Source organism: Ips typographus, linkage group LG9 (genome assembly GCF_016097725.1).
Source record: "Ips typographus isolate SLU linkage group LG9, UJ_Ityp_2.0, whole genome shotgun sequence".
NCBI lineage: Eukaryota > Metazoa > Arthropoda > Insecta > Coleoptera > Curculionidae > Ips > Ips typographus.
In genome coordinates, this window is record NC_138430.1 from 2663578 (window position 1) to 2683864 (window position 20287).

The 20287-nt window shown below is 33.7% G+C and overlaps 1 protein-coding gene across 6 annotated transcripts in view; it reads left to right on the plus strand.

Annotated features, from left to right (window-relative positions):
- Positions 1-20287, plus strand: part of Acsl (Acyl-CoA synthetase long-chain) — a 39873-nt gene that overhangs the window by 16756 nt on the left and 2830 nt on the right. For 4 of the 6 annotated variants that reach the window (XM_081987261.1, XM_081987259.1, XM_081987262.1 and 1 more), the window contains exons 2-13: positions 4435-4573; positions 6049-6168; positions 9507-9722; positions 10420-10621; positions 10679-10906; positions 11123-11296; positions 13183-13343; positions 13409-13548; positions 13602-13774; positions 13838-13985; positions 14522-14637; positions 17467-17742. In XM_081987261.1, coding sequence (XP_081843387.1) covers positions 4439-4573; positions 6049-6168; positions 9507-9722; positions 10420-10621; positions 10679-10906; positions 11123-11296; positions 13183-13343; positions 13409-13548; positions 13602-13774; positions 13838-13985; positions 14522-14637; positions 17467-17742 — 2089 coding nt within the window. In that variant the 5' untranslated portion in view covers positions 4435-4438. Of the gene's footprint in view, positions 1-221; positions 496-4434; positions 4574-6048; positions 6169-9506; positions 9723-10419; positions 10622-10678; positions 10907-11122; positions 11297-13182; positions 13344-13408; positions 13549-13601; positions 13775-13837; positions 13986-14521; positions 14638-17466; positions 17743-20287 lie in introns of those variants that run through there. The other 2 variants (XM_081987257.1, XM_081987263.1) reach the window with 2 other exon arrangements.

Sequence of the window (20287 nt, forward strand, 5' to 3'; positions counted from 1 at the left end):
ATTTAATTAATGATCTACCAGCTTATCATTATCAACATATGAAGCATCTGGTATTTGAAAAGGAGGCTGGGACTCTTAACGTCCACAAGTCAATTCCTCCACATTGTCTAAGACCTACATACACAGGTGTATACACCATTTTGGTGTTGGCATTTCTACTACGAATGCTAAACGACCCCACTCGACCGCTTCTTATCAGTGAAGAGTAAAAAATTATTTTAATAATTCGATTCTGATTTTCTTATCTTCAACCGTTTTTATCGTGGATCATAGTCTGGAAGATCATTCGCGTTCACAGTGTCGTAGATATCGGTCCTTCTCAAAATTAGTTTTTCCTGTGATCTTGTTTTGTAGCTGTGATATGTTTGGTTCCTTTTCTCCTTTAGAGCTTCTTGTTTGCGTTGTGTGAACTGTTTTTTATTTTAGGTATTTTATTGATTTTTGTTTTGCCATTTGGCCTGGAGGATAGTGTGAGATCAACATGTATGTAGGAAGGTAGGTTTTAATTCGTCTTTATCCAGAGTTTTAGTTTGGAGTTGAATTGGTCATTTTGTTTATACTGATAAGGATTATCTAGGTTTGTTCAAGCTTTTTATTGATCATTGTTCACATACTACCGGTAATTTCTAGTTGGACTTTAAAATGGTGTCAAAACCTTGTAAAGGACAACACTGCTAATTTAATTTACGTGTATTTGCAGTGTAAGTAATTCAAAAAGTGATTTTTGAGTGACTCAGAAGACCTAAATTAAAGTTTTTCTTAAAATGTTACCTTTTAAGCAGGAAAGTTAACTCACAACTCATAAATATGCTTTTGAAATAATTACTTTAATATTTTTTATTTTCTTTCTACTCTTTTAGCTTCGTTTTCTTACAACGGTAAAATTTGTTCTATTTGCCTATCGAAGTGTTGACTTATTAAATTTAAATTTGGCTTGCAAATTTTGCACTTTCAAACTTAAAATTGTAAAATGTGATTTTTAGCTACTTTTTTTCTTTAAAAATGATTAAACATAATTTTCAAGAAAACTATTTACCATCAAAAAGCAATAAAACTTATTTATAACCTATATTAAATATACAGAGTGTGACTCATGTGGATGATTGTGAAATTTAGTCATTCGGCTGTCACAGACACTGAAATTTACTATCACTGTCCTGATGGGAAAAATATAATCAAATAGTACAACAATTGTGTAATTTATGGCCTAAAAACTGTAAATTAAGTGTCTAAGAGCGTAATTTCTGAAAATTGTTTTATTGGAAAGTGTATTTTTGAAATGTATGCCAACAGTTTGCGGAAATTAGAAGAGAGTCTATTTACCTGGTTACAGATAACGTTTGCAAAATTAACACAGCTTTCTGGGTGAAATGTGTAGTTAATTAAGTAATTATCTGTTTGAATGACTTACATACATATTAAAGGATTGAAAAGTGTAATTTATTAATTTACTAGTGATAAAAAGAAATACTGTCAGTTCAATCGATTCACTTATTTGCATTTAGGTTTTGTGTGTAACAGTTTTTGATCTTAATTATACCAGAAAATTTGGGAATCAATTTTTCTCTTTATTTATTACAAATTTGTTTGAAATTAATCTATCCTTAAATCATAAAGTAAAGAGGTCATAAATAAGTCAGGTTTAAGGTTGCATTGCAACTTGAATGACCGCTAATTGTATTATTTTGTTTTATCTAAATGTTACTAAACTCGCATTATTGTTTATGGGTTGATAAAAGTTAACGATGATTATATAATCATATCAAAAACTCAAACCTGCTTATTTTAGACAAAAAATGATTAATGGTTTATTTAATTAAAATATCATTAAAACGTTCTTATTACCAGGAAGTATATAATAATACGTGTATTACTTTGCAATTGTATTGGCACCAGTTAAAGGTGAATAATTATTGGTCAAAGTACTTACCATGGGAATTTGTACGTCACTGGTCAATTTGTCGTCACTTTAATATGTCTATGGTAGTACCGGAAAAATACCAAATTTAGATAACCCGAGCAGTTTGGTGGTAAATTTTCCAGTAATCTCAGTCATTCAAAATTTTGACGCTCTCTAGTGGCTAAACCGTATCACTAACCAATCAACTTTTATACGTTAATAGAAAGCTCATTTCATTGGCCATTCATTGACATATAAAAGATTATACAAAGTGTTGCAAATAAGCGAGGTTTTGACGATTAAACAAATCAATGCACAAAAAGTGTCATAAAAAGTTAGTCAACTTTGACTCCCTCTAGCGGCCAAACCCTCCAACCTATCAACCCCAGTTAGGATTCTTTTAGAAAGCTCATTTTATTAGCTATCCATTAAAGTATAAATTCCTACTAAAAATGGGGCAAATGACCGAGTTATCCATGATTGAACGAAAGGATGCACCGAAAGAGTTGGTCAAATTTGACGTTCTCTAGCGGCCAAAACGTCTAACCTATCAACCCAAAAAGAAATATTTTTAGAAAGATCATTTCATTGGCTATTGATTGACGTATAAAACTCTACTAAAAATGGTGCGAATAATCGAGTTATTGAGGATTAAACGAGAAAATGCACTAAAAATGTGTTAAAGTTGAATTTTGGCGGCCAAACTGTCCAATCCAAGGAAGGATATTTTTTAGAAAGCTGATTTCCAATAATAAGTACCACTAACCAATCGACTTTTATACGTCAATGTAAAGCTCATTTCATTGGCTCTCCATCGACATATAAAAGTATATACAAAGTGTGGCATATACGCGTGTTATTTACGGTGCACCAGAAACAGTTTTTGACTGTTCTAGGGCTAATCTGACCCTGGAAAATTAAGAAAAACACGGTCACGTGACCTATAAGGCTTACCACGACGTAATGCTTGGAAGTATCTTGAAAAATTGTTTTTGCAAATATGAATTTTCGTAAGGGTCAAATTTGCCTGATTCACCTCCACTATCCTAATGAGTTTTGCGTTATGTTAGCCACTTAGTGCAAGCGAAAATCGACCTTAATAATTTTATTTTTACAGTTTTGCAATGGCCCTAAATTAATAAATCACTGTGTTAGGTTTGTACCAAATATCAGGGCCGTATCTACCCAATTTAAAAAAAAATCCCTCAAAGAAATTAGAGTGGTCAAGGAAAACTTTTTACTTAGCTTTGGAGCCCTCTGGCGGCTAAACGAAGCAACCTATCAACACAGGCGTCATATTTTTGGAAAGCCCATTTTATTTTCTATCCATTGGCGTAATATAAAAATGTTTGCAAATAAGCGAGTTATGTGACAATAAAGACAGTTTTCACTGATTTTGACAGCTACTACTTTAACCTTAAGGGTTCCTTGAAACCTACCTTAAGTGTCAAGGAATGATTATTAATATGACCCTAAATAACTCGGTTATTTTGACAGCTACAGGGTGGTTCAATGTATTAATTTAAAGAATATATTTTTTTAAATAAGGGACCTAATACAAACTTACCTTAATTTTAAACCGCGAGATTCAGATAAAATTATGAATAAGTGTGTCTTTTTTTAGAACTGATTTTTTGAGCCCATTTTTTGACCACCCTGTATCATATATTTTGCAGTTTTTCTACACCCACTCCTTAGAAAAAACCGACAAAACACAAAAACAAAGGAAAAAACAATTTCTGATATGTGTAAATCAAATTTGTCATAAAATGATAGATATCTCAGAAAGGGGTACAGATAGGGGTATTACATTAATATACAAAATTGTCTAGGATTTGTCGTAGAATCCGAATCATACAGGGTGTATCATTAAAATGAGTAGTCGTTATTGATATCCGTAGGTTTTTTAGACTTTTCAGTTAAAGAAAATTAGTGGGTATTGTTAGGTGTTATTTTGGAATTACTAGAAATTACAAGGAATTAGTGGACAAAATATCGCTCAAAGGTTCTTAGATTGAAGGTCGGTTTTCCTTGAGACTTTAAGTGATATGAACCACGTTAAAAATGTTTCCACACATTTTTTCTACCACACTGTATCGATAAGGTGTTTTTAGGATTTACGCATTTATTGACAGTCTTACAATGGCGTCAACATTATTATCATGGCTTTACCTATTGCTACCCAAATATTTGAATTCCTTTAATCTGTCGATTACTTTTACAACAATTAATATTATCATCGATAGATTTGATTAATCTACATATTTTGAATGAGATTGTTAATTTTAACAATGTTTACCTAATTGTACTGAAATTTGCTACTTTGAATACTTCAACACAGACTGAGAAGTCTGGAAATAGAAAAATCACATTTAAATACTTTACCATATGATGGAGCACCTTGTAGTTAATACAGTGTGACTTTCGCCTAATTGTCAATATAACCTAAACTATTTTGACAATTTTTTTTTGTTAACTAAAGTGCATTATAAATAAAGTATTATGTTTGGTTGATTGTTTTTTTTCTTTTTCAGCAACATGGAGGGTGTAGGTTTCACGGTTGCGCTGGGCGTCTTAAAGGCCTTAGCCTTCGTCTATGACCTCATCACATTCCCCGTGTACTTCTTCCTCCAACGGCCATGGCAGAACAGACAAAACGCCCGGAAAATTAAGGTCAGGACTTTTGACACCGTTTACACTTGTGTTACACTTGGGGGGCCTTGATTGGGCGAGACCATTGTAGCCTTGCCGAAAATCAGGCACGCATGGAATGATAACAATGTGTTTTGCCATTTCTTTTTGTGTGTATTACGTTATTTTTTTGGGTTTGGTGGCACTGTATTGGAGATTTAACTGTCTGAAATGTCGTTTATTAATCGGTTAAGTCTACTCGAAAATCCTTTTTTCACTACAAGTTTCTTTATCAAGGATTAGATAATTTTCTCATTTGATACCATTTTACCAATAATCACCAACATAAGAAAAACTGGGAAGGACGTCAGCTAATTTTAGTCCGTTATTACTAATTGAATTGGAAATCGTGCGTGTATCACGAACTTATTTGTATTTCAATGATTGCAACTAAACTAATGCGCTATTGTATGGTAATAATAATCATAACTAGTTGAATGATGCTCCACTAACATCATTTGTATAGGAAATATTATGATAAGTGTTTAAAATAATAGAATTTTTACACAAATTTGCTAAACGTGCTGAGATAACGCCGAATCATACCTGCAATGAAGCTACAGTGTAATTTTTAAAATTACATTCCAGATACATTCTGGAATTAGTTCATTATTGACATTGCATTAGAAGATTGTAATGTAGTCCCAGGGCTAGTGACAATGACGTAGTAGTGGTTAACCAATACATCCTTCTAAGCAGTAACAGGACTAGAAATTACTTTTTTATTTTTTTTTAAATTCCTTAAAAAGCCTAAAATCTGCATATAAAAATTGCAGAAATACGATCCTTAATCATAAATTATGATATTTACAATTTTTTTACTTTTACTGAAGCATATCCAATTTCCCAAAAAACTGTCAAAATACAAAACGTGCTTTGCAGTAAAAATTTTCAAGAATTCTAAAGAAAAATCAACAAACTTCATTGCTAAACAACATTCAGATCAATAAAATCTACTCCAATACAGTGCGTCATAAAAGTATTTGCATGTCATGTTCATGCTTCAACCCACTTTATTGTATGGGCAGGGCTTTAATCCAAAGTGGTACACTTTTTCCACTAATCATCTTTTAAAACTGAATTTCACTAATTTTGAAGATACATTGCAACAAAACACTATAAAGATACGGTGAAAGGGTAGCCAATTCATAATCGATCTTAAAAGGGCAATCATAATATTTATAACCACCAATTAGATATAATAATTTTACTATTAATGAGTTGAAGTGATTTTATTTTAATTAGTGTTGTGCTTAGGTAATAATAATCACCAGACTTTTATTATGCATTAGTTATTCAAGGTTAAGTTCGTCGATCAATGATGAAGTAACTTTTTTCTTAGACATGTTTGCTATAGGTTCTTGTGGTGGCGGTTAGGGGATTAGTATATGTTCCTATGTTGTTTGTTCTCCGAACACCTGTTCCCTTTTACTTGTGCCTAATCGATTTCTTTATAGGCTTTTGTCGTGTCAACCGAAACTGAAGGTAAAAAGAGTGACGATGTTGCCATAGAAATGAAGGATTTATCTAGTCAAATCGTTGAGACACCTCCTACCATAAATAATAATACGTATAAGGTATACCAAGAGGGTAAACACTTCAAGTTGTTTCCTATTTCATTCTTGCAATTATTCCTCTATTACTAGAAAAGAGCACTCCACTGTTTAAGAAACCGAGTTTATACAGGGTGTCCCAGAAGAAAATACTCATGTTAGTTTAATCGCATTCATTTTGTATCAATGTTCCTAGAACACCATGAGTTTTTGTAAAAAAAGGAGTCATAGTCACCAGAACGTCAACCATAGTAATGAAACTATCTTGGGTACAGGCTGTCTCAAATTCGATGGTTTCACGGGGTATCTCCAAAAGTAGCAAAGATAAAGCAACTACTTTTAAAGCACTTTCTGTGCGTCAACACAGTTTTTCGAAATTATCTTCCTGAGGAGGCCGTTTAAAGCAAAAGTGCCCTAATGCAATAATGCATAAGTGTAAAATTTCCTACAACTTTACCCTTCTACACTTTTTTCATATTTTTCCAAATAACCGAGTTACACTTGGCTGAACTTGAACTGGAGGTTTTCCACAATTTTTTTCCATATTTTTTAGGAATTACCAAAAAAATGCAATTTTATGTTCAACCCGGTTTTGACAATGGTTAAAGATCACGTGACATTTCCGCCAGTTTGACATGTTTTATTCCAACCAGTTTTTCCAAGGTCACGTGATTCTCGGCCATTTTAATTTCTCTTTTTATATTTCTGTTCTGTCAAAGTATCAGTCAGTGTTGCCAAATTTACGTTTTTTAAAACTTTTCATGCACTCTTTACTTCAATTTTATTTAACACATAATGTGTGGACTTTTATATGTCGATGGATAGCCAATTAAATGAGTTTTTCAACTATATAACTACTTTGCTTGATCGATCTTTTTTCCGCTAAAGGGCGTCAATTTTTGTGTACTATTTTGTTTGAACCTAAATAACTTCCTTATTTGACTGACATAAGGATTTTAATATGTCAATGGATAGCCAATAAAATGGGCTTTGTAAAAATATGACAACTTTAGTTAATTGGTTTGACCGTTTGGCCGCTAGAGGGCGTCAAAGTTAATGCATTTATTTTCTTTTTTTTTAGTGCAGTGTTTTATTTAATTGTAAATAACTCGCTTATTTGGTCCACACTATATAAACTTTTGTACATCAATAGATAGCCAATGAAATGGGCTTTCTTAAAATATGGCAATACTGGTTGGTAGGTTAAACCATCTGGTCTCTAGAGGCTTCAAACTTAACCAATTTTTCTCTCCACTTTGAAAATCTAATCAACATTGTAAAGGATCAGAACCCACTAATTTTGGTGTTTCTAATCTGCAAAAACCGTTTGAGAACCTCTTGTAATACTATCAAGACTCCGAAGACAGTTTGAAAGACACTAGTGACATTTTGGTGTTCTTGAGTTCCCCAAGACAAATACTTTAGGGTTTTTTAAAGCACTTACTGTGCGTTAACACAGTTTTTCGAAAATATCTTCCTGAGGAGGCCGTTTAGGGCAAAAGTGCCCTAATGCAATCTGGTAAAGTGTAAAATTTCCTACAACTTTACCCTTCTACACTTTTTTCATATTTTTCCAAATAACCGAGTTACACTTGTCTGAACTTGAACTGGAGGTTTTCCAAATTTTTTTTCCATATTTTTGAAGCATTACCAGAAAAATGCGATGATATGACTTTTTACCAGTTTTTTTAATATCACGTGACATTTCCGCCATTTTGACATGTTTTAATTGCTTTATTCCAACCAGTTTTTCCAAGGTCACGTGATTTTTTTCTCGGCCAATTTGATTTCTCTTTTTATATTTTTTTTACGTTTCTGTTCTGTCAAAGTAACGTGACACGCGTACACATAATTCCGCCATTTTGACCGTTTTTTGGTGAAGTGTCACGTGACTTTCTGCGGCAATTTTGACTTTTTCCTATGTCTTTTCTAAATCATCAGTCAGTGTTGCCAAATTTAGGTTTTTTAAAACTTTTCGTGCACTCTTTACTTCAATTTTATTTAACACATAATGTGTGGACTTTTATATGTCGATGGATAGTCAATTAAATGAGTTTTTCAACTATATAACTACTTTGCTTGATCGATTAAATCGTTTTGCCGCTAAAGGGCGTCAAAGTTGATTAATGTTTTCTGTTCAATTTTTCTGTACTATTTTGTTTGAACCTAAATAACTTCCTTATTTGACTGACATGGTAAGGATTTTAATATGTCAATGGATAGCCAATAAAATGGGCTTTGTAAAAATATGACAACTTTAGTTAATTGGTTTGACCGTTTGGCCGCTAAAGGGCGTCAAAGTTGATGAATTTATTTTCTACTTTTTTAGTGCAGTGTTTCATTTAATTGTAAATAAGTCACTTATTTGGTCCACACTATATAAACTTTTGTACGTCAATAGATAGGCAATGAAATGGGCTTTCTTAAAATATGACAATACTGGTTGGTAGGTTAAACCATCTGGTCGCTAGAGGGCTTCAAACTTAACCAATTTTTCTCACACATTACAATGTGTAGGATCATTCATTTTGGTGTTTCTAATCTGCAAAAACCGTTTGAGAACCTCTTATAATACTGGCAAGACTCCGAAGACAGTTTGAAAGCCACTGGTGACATTGTGGTGTTTTTGAGCTGTAAAAAATTGTTTAAAAGCTTCTAGTATTTTTATTTAGCGATTTCTACGTTGATCTTTAATTTGTCTTTATTGTGTTATAGCTTTTTGAAAATGTAGTATTTTGCCTATTCAAAATCTACAAAAATATATAGGGTGTCCAGTTTATCCATTTAAAAAAAAGTATTTGGGAAGGATTAGTTATTTGGATTCTAGGTTAAATTTTTTATGGGAAACCATTTGTAGTTCTTCTGTAATCACCCTGTAGCTCAGAAACGGGGGCAGCTGTGGAAGATACGTCTGCTCCATCGTTGCTTTCACAAAAATCGAGCACAACCTTTCCTAGTTTTGGAGATACCCCGTAAAACCATCGAGTTTGCGACACCCTGTACATTAATGCAAAATGAATGTAATATTGCTTGACTTCTAATCGGTTCCCTTTGAGTAAAATATTAAAATTATTTTGTCTGTTTTTCAAATCATAAACCAATTTGGCATGTAAGTAGTACCAGGCAAGGACAAAATAACAGATTATCGCATAAAATAGCGAACATTCGGGTTTAAGGTTCATGAAAACAGAAAGTTATCGGTCAGCTAATTTTAGTCTGTTTATTACTAATTTAACTGGAAAACCATGCATTTATCACGATTTTATTGTTACAACGATTACGATAACACTAATACAACTAATGCCGTATTGAATGGTAATGAACTTGATGAGAAAAAAACTGAATCTTAATTGTTTTAATAGGCTCAACCGATTTCCCAAGATACCAAGAGCATAACGTACCGATCTACCATGCAACCAGGACCACTACACGTCTCACTAATAAGAGAAAAAATCGATACCATGGCTAAACTTCTGGAATTTGTCAATAAAAGGTATCCGAACAAGAGGTGTCTCGGCACTAGGGAAATTTTCGGTGAGGAGGATGAGGCCCAGCCCAATGGAAAAGTTTTCAAAAAGGTAATCAAATGTTTTGATCCAGACTAATTTGCGGTTCTAAATTGGTTTATAAATTGCATTGGGGGGGCTTAGGATGTACTATTTGACACAATAAAATAACGCTTGTTTTATCGACGTGATTGGAATTAATGAAGTAAAATTGCCTGTTCACTATTCCAGCTATGTAATTGTAAGAACCAGTAAAAGTAGAATTATAAGGAGGCGGATTGTAATAATTATTATCTCGTTATTTGTACGATAAATACATTCATTTCAGTTGCGATTTTTTATTTATTGTAAAGATTAATTTAAAAAATCAACATTGTTGAACCAGGATTTGTTACAACGTGTACTCTACTTTTTGGCTAATTACGGTCATATAACGTGTTTATACAGATTGTCTCAAATAAGCGAGTTATTCACGATTTCTTGGAAAAGTGCACTGAAATTTATCTCAAATAAAGCATTTTCCTGGCTGTCAAGGTGGTATATTTAACTAACTTGCCTGGGAAACACGAATCCGTTTTGCTGTAACTTTTCGTTGGTAATAAGGACAGCGAAATAAACATCTGGAAATTTGAATTACAATATTCTAAGATTATAACAAAGTAAGACTTTAAAAAACTGTTTACTGTAGAGTAGGTTGGATTAAGATAAAACTGACCCAACTACATGAGTTTTTGAATTTTCAACTTTACACCAACATTTCCTTTTTCAGTTCAACATGGGAGAATACCGTTGGAAAACCTACTCGGAAGTAAACTCCATAGCGGCCAGTTTCGGAAGAGGTTTAAGGGAATTAGGTTGTAAACCTAAGGAAAACGTCGTAATTTTTGCGGAAACTAGGGCCGAATGGATGATTGCAGCTCACGGTCTTTTCAAGCAGAACATTCCACTCGTTACTATTTACGCTACTCTTGGTACGTCTTTTTTCACTTCCGTCCTAGAAACTATTATTATTTGAGTGTTATTTACAGGTGATGAAGCCATTGCGCACGGAATCAACGAAACCGAAGTGACAACCGTGATTACCTCCTACGAATTGATGCCCAAATTTAAGAAAGTTCTTGCCTTAACCCCGAAAGTGAAAACTTTAGTGTATATGGAAGATCAGTTGAAGGATTTGGATAAAACCGGTTACGCTGACGGGATCAATATCTATAGTTTTACTGATGTGGTGAAGAAAGGAAAGGAATCCAAATTTGGTGTGTATCAACTGCTACTTCAGTTTAGGAGAAATTTGTATTTGGAACTGGATAGTTTTTTGCCTGAATTTAGCGTTTTGTAGGTTCATGTTCAAGACAGATTTCTCCCAAGAATAACATTTGTAAATGCAAGTACGTTGAAGGTAAACCTTCATCTATAAACGTCAATTTCCCGTCGAAAAATACGGTTTACAATGAGTTTTCATGTAATTCCAGAGAATACGCCTCCAGCAACCACCGATACGGCCATTATAATGTACACGAGCGGTTCAACGGGCGTGCCAAAAGGAGTGATCATTTTGCATAAGAATCTCATTGCCACTCTTAAAACCTTCTGCGACGCCACTGATATCTATGAACGGGACGTCATGATTGGATTTTTACCTTTAGGTAAGTTGGTAACATTTTTTTGTCATCAATTAGTGCAATAATGCAACAGGAAACATCAATTTACTGTTTCAATTTGCAAGTTGGGAATACTTTTACATCCTGGAATTTCTATGTTGATCAGCTTTAGAAATTCAACTTTATCTACCTCGCATTGTTCAGTAAGCCAAGCAATTATTATTATATTCTCACAGATCGTAGATATTTAGCAGAAATTTTGAAGTGTTTACGTTTTAAACACCTTATCCGCTTTCATCCTTTTTATATTTCATTATTACTTTGTATTGTTCTAACGAGGAATTTTTTATTCACCCTGTATAGTGAAAATGTCAGTTTCTTGAATCTACCCTATCCATAGAATTTTGGCATTGTTCTTTAGGGTTGTATGATGGTTATTTTAGGGTAATTTTTCATGTTGTCAAACTAGTAACAAAATAATGTAACTTTCTAAGGATGAATTAAATATGACGAATACTGCTTTCCTCTTGCAAAAGTATGAAATCGAATTCTGTAAGGCTCTCTGTAGATATTTTTGTTATTATGTCCAAAATAGTTGCAGTCTTTGAAGTCGAATTTTATAAATACAAAGTCAGATTACTTTGACGTTTTTATTAATTTCGTAAATAGCGTGGGAATAATATACAGCAGTTCTGTGTCCAAAATGTTGTTCAGGTATGGTAAAAAAGAGCAAATCCTTATATTAAGATTTTTTAAAGACTTTTCAGAAGTTAAAAGTGGATTGATAAACGTTATTCCTGCTAAACGCGGTTTTTAGTGTAACTTTTTGATTAATTATGCTCTATTTGTTTGTTGTAAAGAGGGTTTCAGATGCTTTAAACTTTTCGAAATCTAAAAGATGTAAAAAATGAACTAGCAAAAAGACTTTTCCAACGGTACGAGTGTATAAACTTTGATTGGTTGGATATACTATGGTTTCTGCAGAGTTTAAACTTAAACGTTCCAAGAATTGATTTAAATTACCACAAACTTCTAGGACTATTTTGGAAGTGCCAGGGTCCTCTAAATGCCACTGAGAACTTTCTGAAAAGTTCCAAAGCCCTCTACAACTGTCTTAAGCTTTCCCAGAAGTGCTTAAAATGTACCAAAGGCTCCTAGGACTGTTTTTAAAGTTCCATAGACCTCTAAATGCTCTATTCTAAAAGTACCAAAGGCCTCTCCAAGTGTCTTAAACTTTCCCAGACTTGTTTTAAATTTTCAAAGGCCTCTAGAACTGTTTTTAATGTGCCAAAGACCTCTAAATGCTACTGAGAACTGAACGTTTTCCCAAAACTGCTTTAAATTTACCAGGGGCTCTTAGGACTGTTTTGAAAGTTCCTAGACCTCTAAATGCTCTGTTCTAAAAGTACCAAAGGCCTCTACAAGTATTTTAAACCTTCCCAGTCTTGTTTTAAATGGTCAGATGCCTCTAGAACCGTTTTTAATGTGCCAAAGACCTCTAAAAGCTACTGAGTATTTTCTGGAAAGTTTCAGAGCCTTCTACAACTGTCTTAAGCTTTCCCAAAACTGCTTTAAATTTGCCAGAGGCTCTTAGGACTGTTTTGAAAGTTCCTAGACCTCTAAATGCTCTGTTCTAAATGTACCGAAGGCCTCTACAAGTATTTTAAACCTTCTCAGACTTGTTTTAAATTGTCAGAGGCCTCTAGGACTATTTTTAATGTGCCGATAACCTCTAAATGCTATTGAGAATCTTCTAAAAAGTACCAAATGCCTCTACAAGTGTCGTAAGCTTTGCCAGAACTGCTTTAAATTTGCCAGAGGCTCTTAGGACTGTTTTTAATGTTCCAAATATTTCTAAATGCTACAGAGTGTCCTACTCCATTGTATTGTAAAAAATGCTGTTTAATTAACAAAAAAAAAATCATTTCTAGCTCATGTTTTCGAATTGTTGGTTGAAACGGTATGTCTTTGTGCTGGCGTTCCTATCGGTTACTCAAGCGCCCTAACGATGATCGACTCGGCCAGTAAAATTAAGAAGGGCACCAAAGGAGACGCTGCTGTTCTACAACCGACCTGCATGACCAGTGTCCCTGTAAGTACATAGTAACTTCATCTTGAAAAACCTTAACTGAAGCGTTTTTTTAAAAATGTTTTCAGCTGATTTTGGACAGGATTTCAAAAACCATTCAAGACCGAGTGAGCAAGAGTAGCGATTTTAAAAAGATGATTTTCAAGTTTTCCTACGATTACAAAATGCACTGGTGCAGGCGAGGCTACGACACACCTTTGATCAACAAGTAAGCGAGCCAAAACTGTCCGCCACCAGTCACACTTTGAACGCTTTTTTCAGATTTATTTTCTCTCCAATGCGTCAATTAATGGGCGGACACATCAGATTAATCATCTCGGGCGGCGCTCCTCTGTCGCCGGAAACGCACGAACAGATCAACAACTGTCTTTGCGTTACTATACTGCAGGGTTACGGTTTAACCGAAACCACTTCTTGCGCTTGCGTCCAAGATTGTAAGTTGTATTTTTTTTTCAACTGAAAGTGTTTTGAGGTTAATTTGTCCGTGTATTTAACAGTCCATGATAAAACGTTCGGCCGCGTTGGAGCTCCCACTACAATTTGTGAAATCCGAATAGTAAACTGGGAAGAAGGAAATTACAGGGTAACAGACAAACCGTATCCTCGAGGGGAAATTTTAGTTGGAGGTGATAATGTTAGCGCAGGGTAAGTCTTCTAAAAGTATAGTCTGTATACAGGTGTGGTAAATCCAAAACCGACCAAAATTTGCCAAAATCCAATACCATGGACAAAATGTATTGGATTGGTATTGGATTTTGGCAACAGCGTACTGAAAATATGGCCTACTTGGTATTTTTTTCGTTTTCTGTCTTTGTCCCACGCATGCAATTATCTACGTTTCTCTGTCAGTTACACGGTTTTCCTATAGTCGGTTTTGGATTTACCACACCTGTATATTTAACAGTGATTATTTCCTTTATTGTTAGTTCCACCAATGAGAGCTATTTGATACTGATTCAATCTCTTACTGCTAAAATTTAATAATAAAACTACAAATACGTTTTTTGAAGAAAATTTGATAAAACAAAACAGGATTTAGGCAGATATAAAATTTAAGTTATTCCTTTCAATATTAGCAGAAAATAAATCAATACGTTAGCTTGTTCTTTGATGTGGATTGTATTGATTTGGTTATCGATTTTTAATTCAATTTTCTTACAATTTATTGGCAAATTTTTCAGGTATTACAAGATGCCTGCTAAAACTGATGAAGACTTCTTTGAAGGGGACGGTAAACGGTGGTTCAAAACTGGTGACATTGGTGAAGTACACGATGATGGAGTAGTCACTATTATTGGTAAGTTTTTCAAAAAAATATCCCTTTTTTATTACATTGTTACATGTAAAGTTTGGCATAAGGTTTCAGTGACGTAAAAATTACGATTGACACATTAACGTTGTTATTTACAATAGTTATGCAATCACGCATAGTAATTACTATACGGGAGGTCGCAAAAACACAGTTTACCACACTGAACTTTTTTTATTTGATGATTATTTCTCTCCTGATGTTTAAAACAATTTATGCTTGATTTTACGGACACAGTGTATAGAAATTAAATTTGGATTATTTTTGCAACTTTTTCGTTTTCTGAACCCTGAAATATGCTGCATTTATTGAGAATCACCCTGTATCTACTCTCTGTTCAGTGACTTTATCTCATTTCATTAGATAAACATCGACAAAAAATATGTGTATAATATAGCTCTATATGAAGCTAAATTTGACAATTCTGACGTTAAGGAATACTTTTATATTTTGCTTGCGTCACATGACAGATGTCATAATTGTCAAAATTCACTCACCAGTGATCTGAAAGTATAAAATACCAAATAAATGTGTTTCTTGAGGAATTCTTCTGCAAGTTGTGTTTCAGCTCCATGAAGCTAAATTTGATAGTTGAGACGTTAAGGAACCCTTTTATATTTTGCTTGCGTCACATGACAGATGTCATAATTGTCAAAATTCACTCACCAGTGATCTGAAAGTATAAAATACCAAATAAAAGTGTTCCTTGAGGAATTGCTCTGCAAGTTGTGTTTACACCTCCATGAAGCTAAATTTGACAATTGAGACGTTAAGGATCACTTTGATACTTTTTCTATGTCACGTGACAGCTGTCGCAACTGTCAAAACTCACTAACCATTGACCGGAAAGTATAAAATGCCAAATAAACGGATTTCTTTGAGGAATTGTACTGTAAGTTGTGTTTACTGCTCCATGGAGCTCAGTTTGACAGTTCTGACATTAAAGAACACTTTAATATTTTTCTTACGTCACGTGACAGCTGTCATAATTGTCAGAACTCGTCCAGCAGTATCGTGAAACTATGAAATGTCAAATAGATGAAATTGCATTGAAAATTGCGTTTACAGCTCCACGGAGCTAAATTTGACAGGAAACGTTCAGGAACACTTTTATACTCTTCTTACGTCACGTAACAACTATCATAACTGTCAGAACTCACTCACCAGTGATCTGAAAGTATAAAATACCAAATTTATGTGTTTCTTGAGAAATTGATCTGCAAGTTGCGTTTACAGCTTCATGGAGTCAAATATGACATTGGGGAACACTTTAGTACTTTGCTTGCGTCACGCTACAGCTGTCATAACTGTCAAATTTAGCCTCATTGAGGTATAAAATGCATTTTTTGGCTGGATACCTTTAGAAGTGCCACTAAACACAAAACATGCTAAATTTGACAGTTCTGACGTTAGCAATATTTTTACATTTTGCTTGCGTCATAGGAGAGCTGTCATAACTGTCAAAATTCACACACCACACACCAGTGACCTGAAAGTATCAAATGCCAAATAGAAGTATTTCCTTGAAGAATTGCTCTGCAAGTTGTGTTTACTGCTCCATGGAGCCAAATATGACAGTTGTGACGTTAAGGTACACTTTAATACTTTGATCACGTCGTGTGACAGCTGTCATAATTGTCTAAACTTACTTACCAGTGACATGAACGTAGAAAATTCCAAATAGAAGTGTTTCTTGAGGAATTGCTCTGCAAGTTGTCTTTACAGCTCCTTGAAGCTAAATGTTACAGTTGTGATGTTAGGGAACACTTTAATATTTTGCTTGTGTCACATGACTGCTGTCATAACTGTCAAAACTTACTTACCAGTGACATGAACGTAGAAAATTCCAAATAGAAGTGTTTCTTTGAGGAACTGCAATGTAAGTTGTGTTTACAGCTTCAGGGATCCAAACGTGCGTTATATCCAGCTAATTTGGATAACTACTTTCTGAAACAAAAATAGTTAAGCCACAAAGTAACTGAAGCTACTAGTTGGTTTAATCTAGTTACTTTTTAAGTTACTTGTTACAAATTATAATATAATACAGGGTGATCCAAAGTTGCGTAATTGATCCATAACTATTTTGCTAGACATTCTATCGACATGCGGATTTCACCAACCACTGGGTCACCCTGTATGTATAACCAAATTTCTAATCAACTCAATAGTTTTGTGAATAATTGTATTTTTTAAAATAGTTATGTCTTATTTATCTTATTGTGTTAAAGTATACTATTTGAAATATAAAAGTATACTTCTAGTAGCTCAAGATACTTAAATATTTAAGCTACTTCAGTAATTTAAGTTACTTCAAATATAGCTTAATGAATACCAATGCGAAAATGCTGGAAGTTACAGCTACAGTTACTTATTTGAAAAAGTAACTAGAATACAACTACAAACTACCCAAATTGTAGCTAAGTTAGTAGCTGAACTACTTAGTAGCTAGCTACTGCCCAGCTCTGCCTGTATAATATATTTACATTTAGTTTAGCCGTTTTCGAGTTAATGGGATGTAAATTTGCAAATTTATGGTTTTTTAAAATCACATATTTTATTTAATTTTGTCACAAAGGACTTTTTCGTATATGGTGTACTAAATAAGCGTGGTTTTTACTGACGTTTTTTCGCAGTTAAATATATCTAGAACAAAAGGAAAAAAACATGTGGGACAACCATTTTGAAGTTTGCATTGATCTGTATTTACACTATTAATCACGACATATTAAAATAGAATTTTTCTACTGACTAACAATTAATTCTACTAGCCATTGACAAATTTTAAGAAATTAAAACTAAATGGAATTATTTTCGCAGATCGTAAAAAGGATCTGGTAAAACTGCAAGCGGGCGAATACGTATCTTTAGGCAAAGTCGAATCCCAACTAAAAACGTGCCCTCTAGTGGACAACATTTGCGTTTACGGCGAATCTAGTAAACAGTACTGCGTAGCTTTAGTTGTGCCCAACCAACCAAATTTGATGGAGTTGGCCACCAAGATCGGATTGGGCGAGAAGAACTTTGAAGAGTTGTGCGAGAATCCCGAAGTGGAGAAGGCCGTGCTAAAGGAGTTAGCTGAGCACGGAAAGAGAGGTAAGTTCCAGTTCACATTCTATGTTTACCTGTTCTTCTTTTTTTAATCTTTCTGGGTATTTCAACCAAATACAATTAGTTATATACGGACAATATCCAGTATCCTATAGTCGTCGGCATTAATTCGATGCAAACGTACAATGTCGACGACTATACAGGAAAAGGAACGTTAGGATTGGAAATTAACCATTGGGCGGAAGAACTCAGAGATTCAATGAAGAAACTGTTAATGACAGTGGAGGCATGTTAAAAACGTTCTGCGTAGCAAACAAAATTAGAATTAAGAACACCTTTTTTGACCATGATATGAGTTATACACTTACAACACATTCAGAGAAATTCAACATCAAATCTCTGGAAGACGAAAGCGTGAAACAGATATGACGGAAGCCAGAGAAAGATATGGGGAATGCTAAAAAGGAACAAATTAGAAGTCAAGGATACTATATAGACCAATAAAATCAATGTGGAAGAATGGAAGTTATATTTAGAAAACCTATGTAGGTATAAGGAAAATGAGGGAATTGAAAAACTACTAATAGAAGAAGACAATGAGATAGAATTGACAGGCCCCGTACATATCTTGAAACATCTTAAATGTCGAAAAGGACCTGACGAGTTAACAAATGAAATGTTAAAATACGGGGGAGACAACCTACAGAAAGAAAAATTAACTCTCTTCAGAAACATCATAATAGAACAAAAAGTACCAAATGAATGGAAAAGCAGCATAACGGTATCTACAGGGTGGTCCAGTTTTAAGTGTCAATAATTCACCATTTGATAGCTAATCAAAAAATAAGTTGACTTGCATTATGTCATTTTTCTGAAACACGTTTCCTAAGGAAGATACAGTCCTCCAAATTTCAATTCAAAAAATCGTTTTATATTTTAAAACTGAACATCCAAGACTTGTGAAAGTCCAAGTTTGTACCGAATAGTCTAAAAACTTTTTTACTACTAGGAATGTTCTTATGATTTGCTTTCTCAGACTGCCATCCTGGTTGAGTGTCTGAAACTGGCATTCAAGAACTACAAAAAGTCCGGAAATCAAGACAAAGATTGTATTGTGCATGAAACTCATTTTTTACTACTAAAAATAATATAAAAGTTGACTTTTAATGCTAGAACTGACCTTACTAGGACTAAAGAGAGTCTAAAAGTATATTTTCAAGACTTTAATTGGTGTACAATTCAATTTTCTGGACTGGACAACAAGTCTAGAAGTAAATTAAATTTTCGGACTATTTAATTTCTAAAAATTAGTTCTCAAGACTATTATTGTAGCATTTGGTACCAAAATTTTTTACTTTTATTACTGAAGAAACTTGACTTTTGGAAATAGTCTTAAACTCGATTTTTCAGTCTAAAAACAGTCTGAATTTCTTAGAGGTGCTACAATTTATTGCACCTATGAGTGTAGAAGTCAATTTAATAGTGAAGAAGCTTGAAATAACATTTTCAAGATTATGGTCAGTGGACACACTGGCTTTTAGGCCTGATAAGTCAAAAACTTTGTAAAGATAGTCTTGAAACTCGATTTGAGGCACTGAAAACAGCCTTAAAACACTAAAAACAGTCTAGTTTATTAAGAAATACTCGAATTTTTAGCACTGAGGTGTCTAGAAGTCGATTTAATAGTGACAAAGCTTGGAATGCTATTTTAAGTCTATGAAGAATGTAAAAATTGTTTTTTAAGTTTGCTATGTCAATAACTTGGTGAAGATAGTCTTGAAACTCGATTTTCCAAGCTGAAAGCAGTTTTAAGCACTAAAAATAGTCCAGAATTCGACGAAAATTAACAGCAAAGTAAAAAGCACGAAAAGTTCGTTTTCAAGACAATTTTCATGAATCTAATGAATCAATGTCCTGCATCTAAGACTATTTTCAAGACTAAAATATTGAAATTTGTCTTCAAATTATGAAAACTTACTTCAAATGCAAATTTTAAGCTTCTGATGTCACTTTTCATTAGTTCAGTCACATTTTGGGGTTCAAGTCAATTTTTAAGGTTTAAATGTATGAATTTGTAGTAACAAATTCTTGAAAAAGTAGTTTTTATGTCGTACAAGTCAATTTTTAGTATTAAAGTCTCTCGATTTGCATGAAAACTGGTTACAAACACAATTTTTAAGCTTCTGAAATTTTTATCTTTTCTAATTCAATTTTCAAAACTAAAGTCCTTTAGTTTGTCTGGAAACTATGAAAACTGGCTACAATAATATTTTTTAAACTTCTTAAGTGAATTTTCCATTTCCAAGACAATTTTTAAGTTGGGTTGGGTTAGTTTTGGGTCTTTGACCGTAATAACGTGTAATAAAGTGCTTGTTCCAAATTTGATCAATATTGCTCCAACGGTCTGACAGTTATGACAAAAAAAACGATTTTTTAAACAGAAATTTGAAGGACGGTATTTTCCTTAGGAAGCACTTTTCAGGAAAATGACATAATGAATGTCAACTTATTTTTTAATTGGCTATGGAGTGGTGAATTATTGACATTTAAAACTGGACCACCCTGTATATTTAAAAAGGGCCAGCAAACA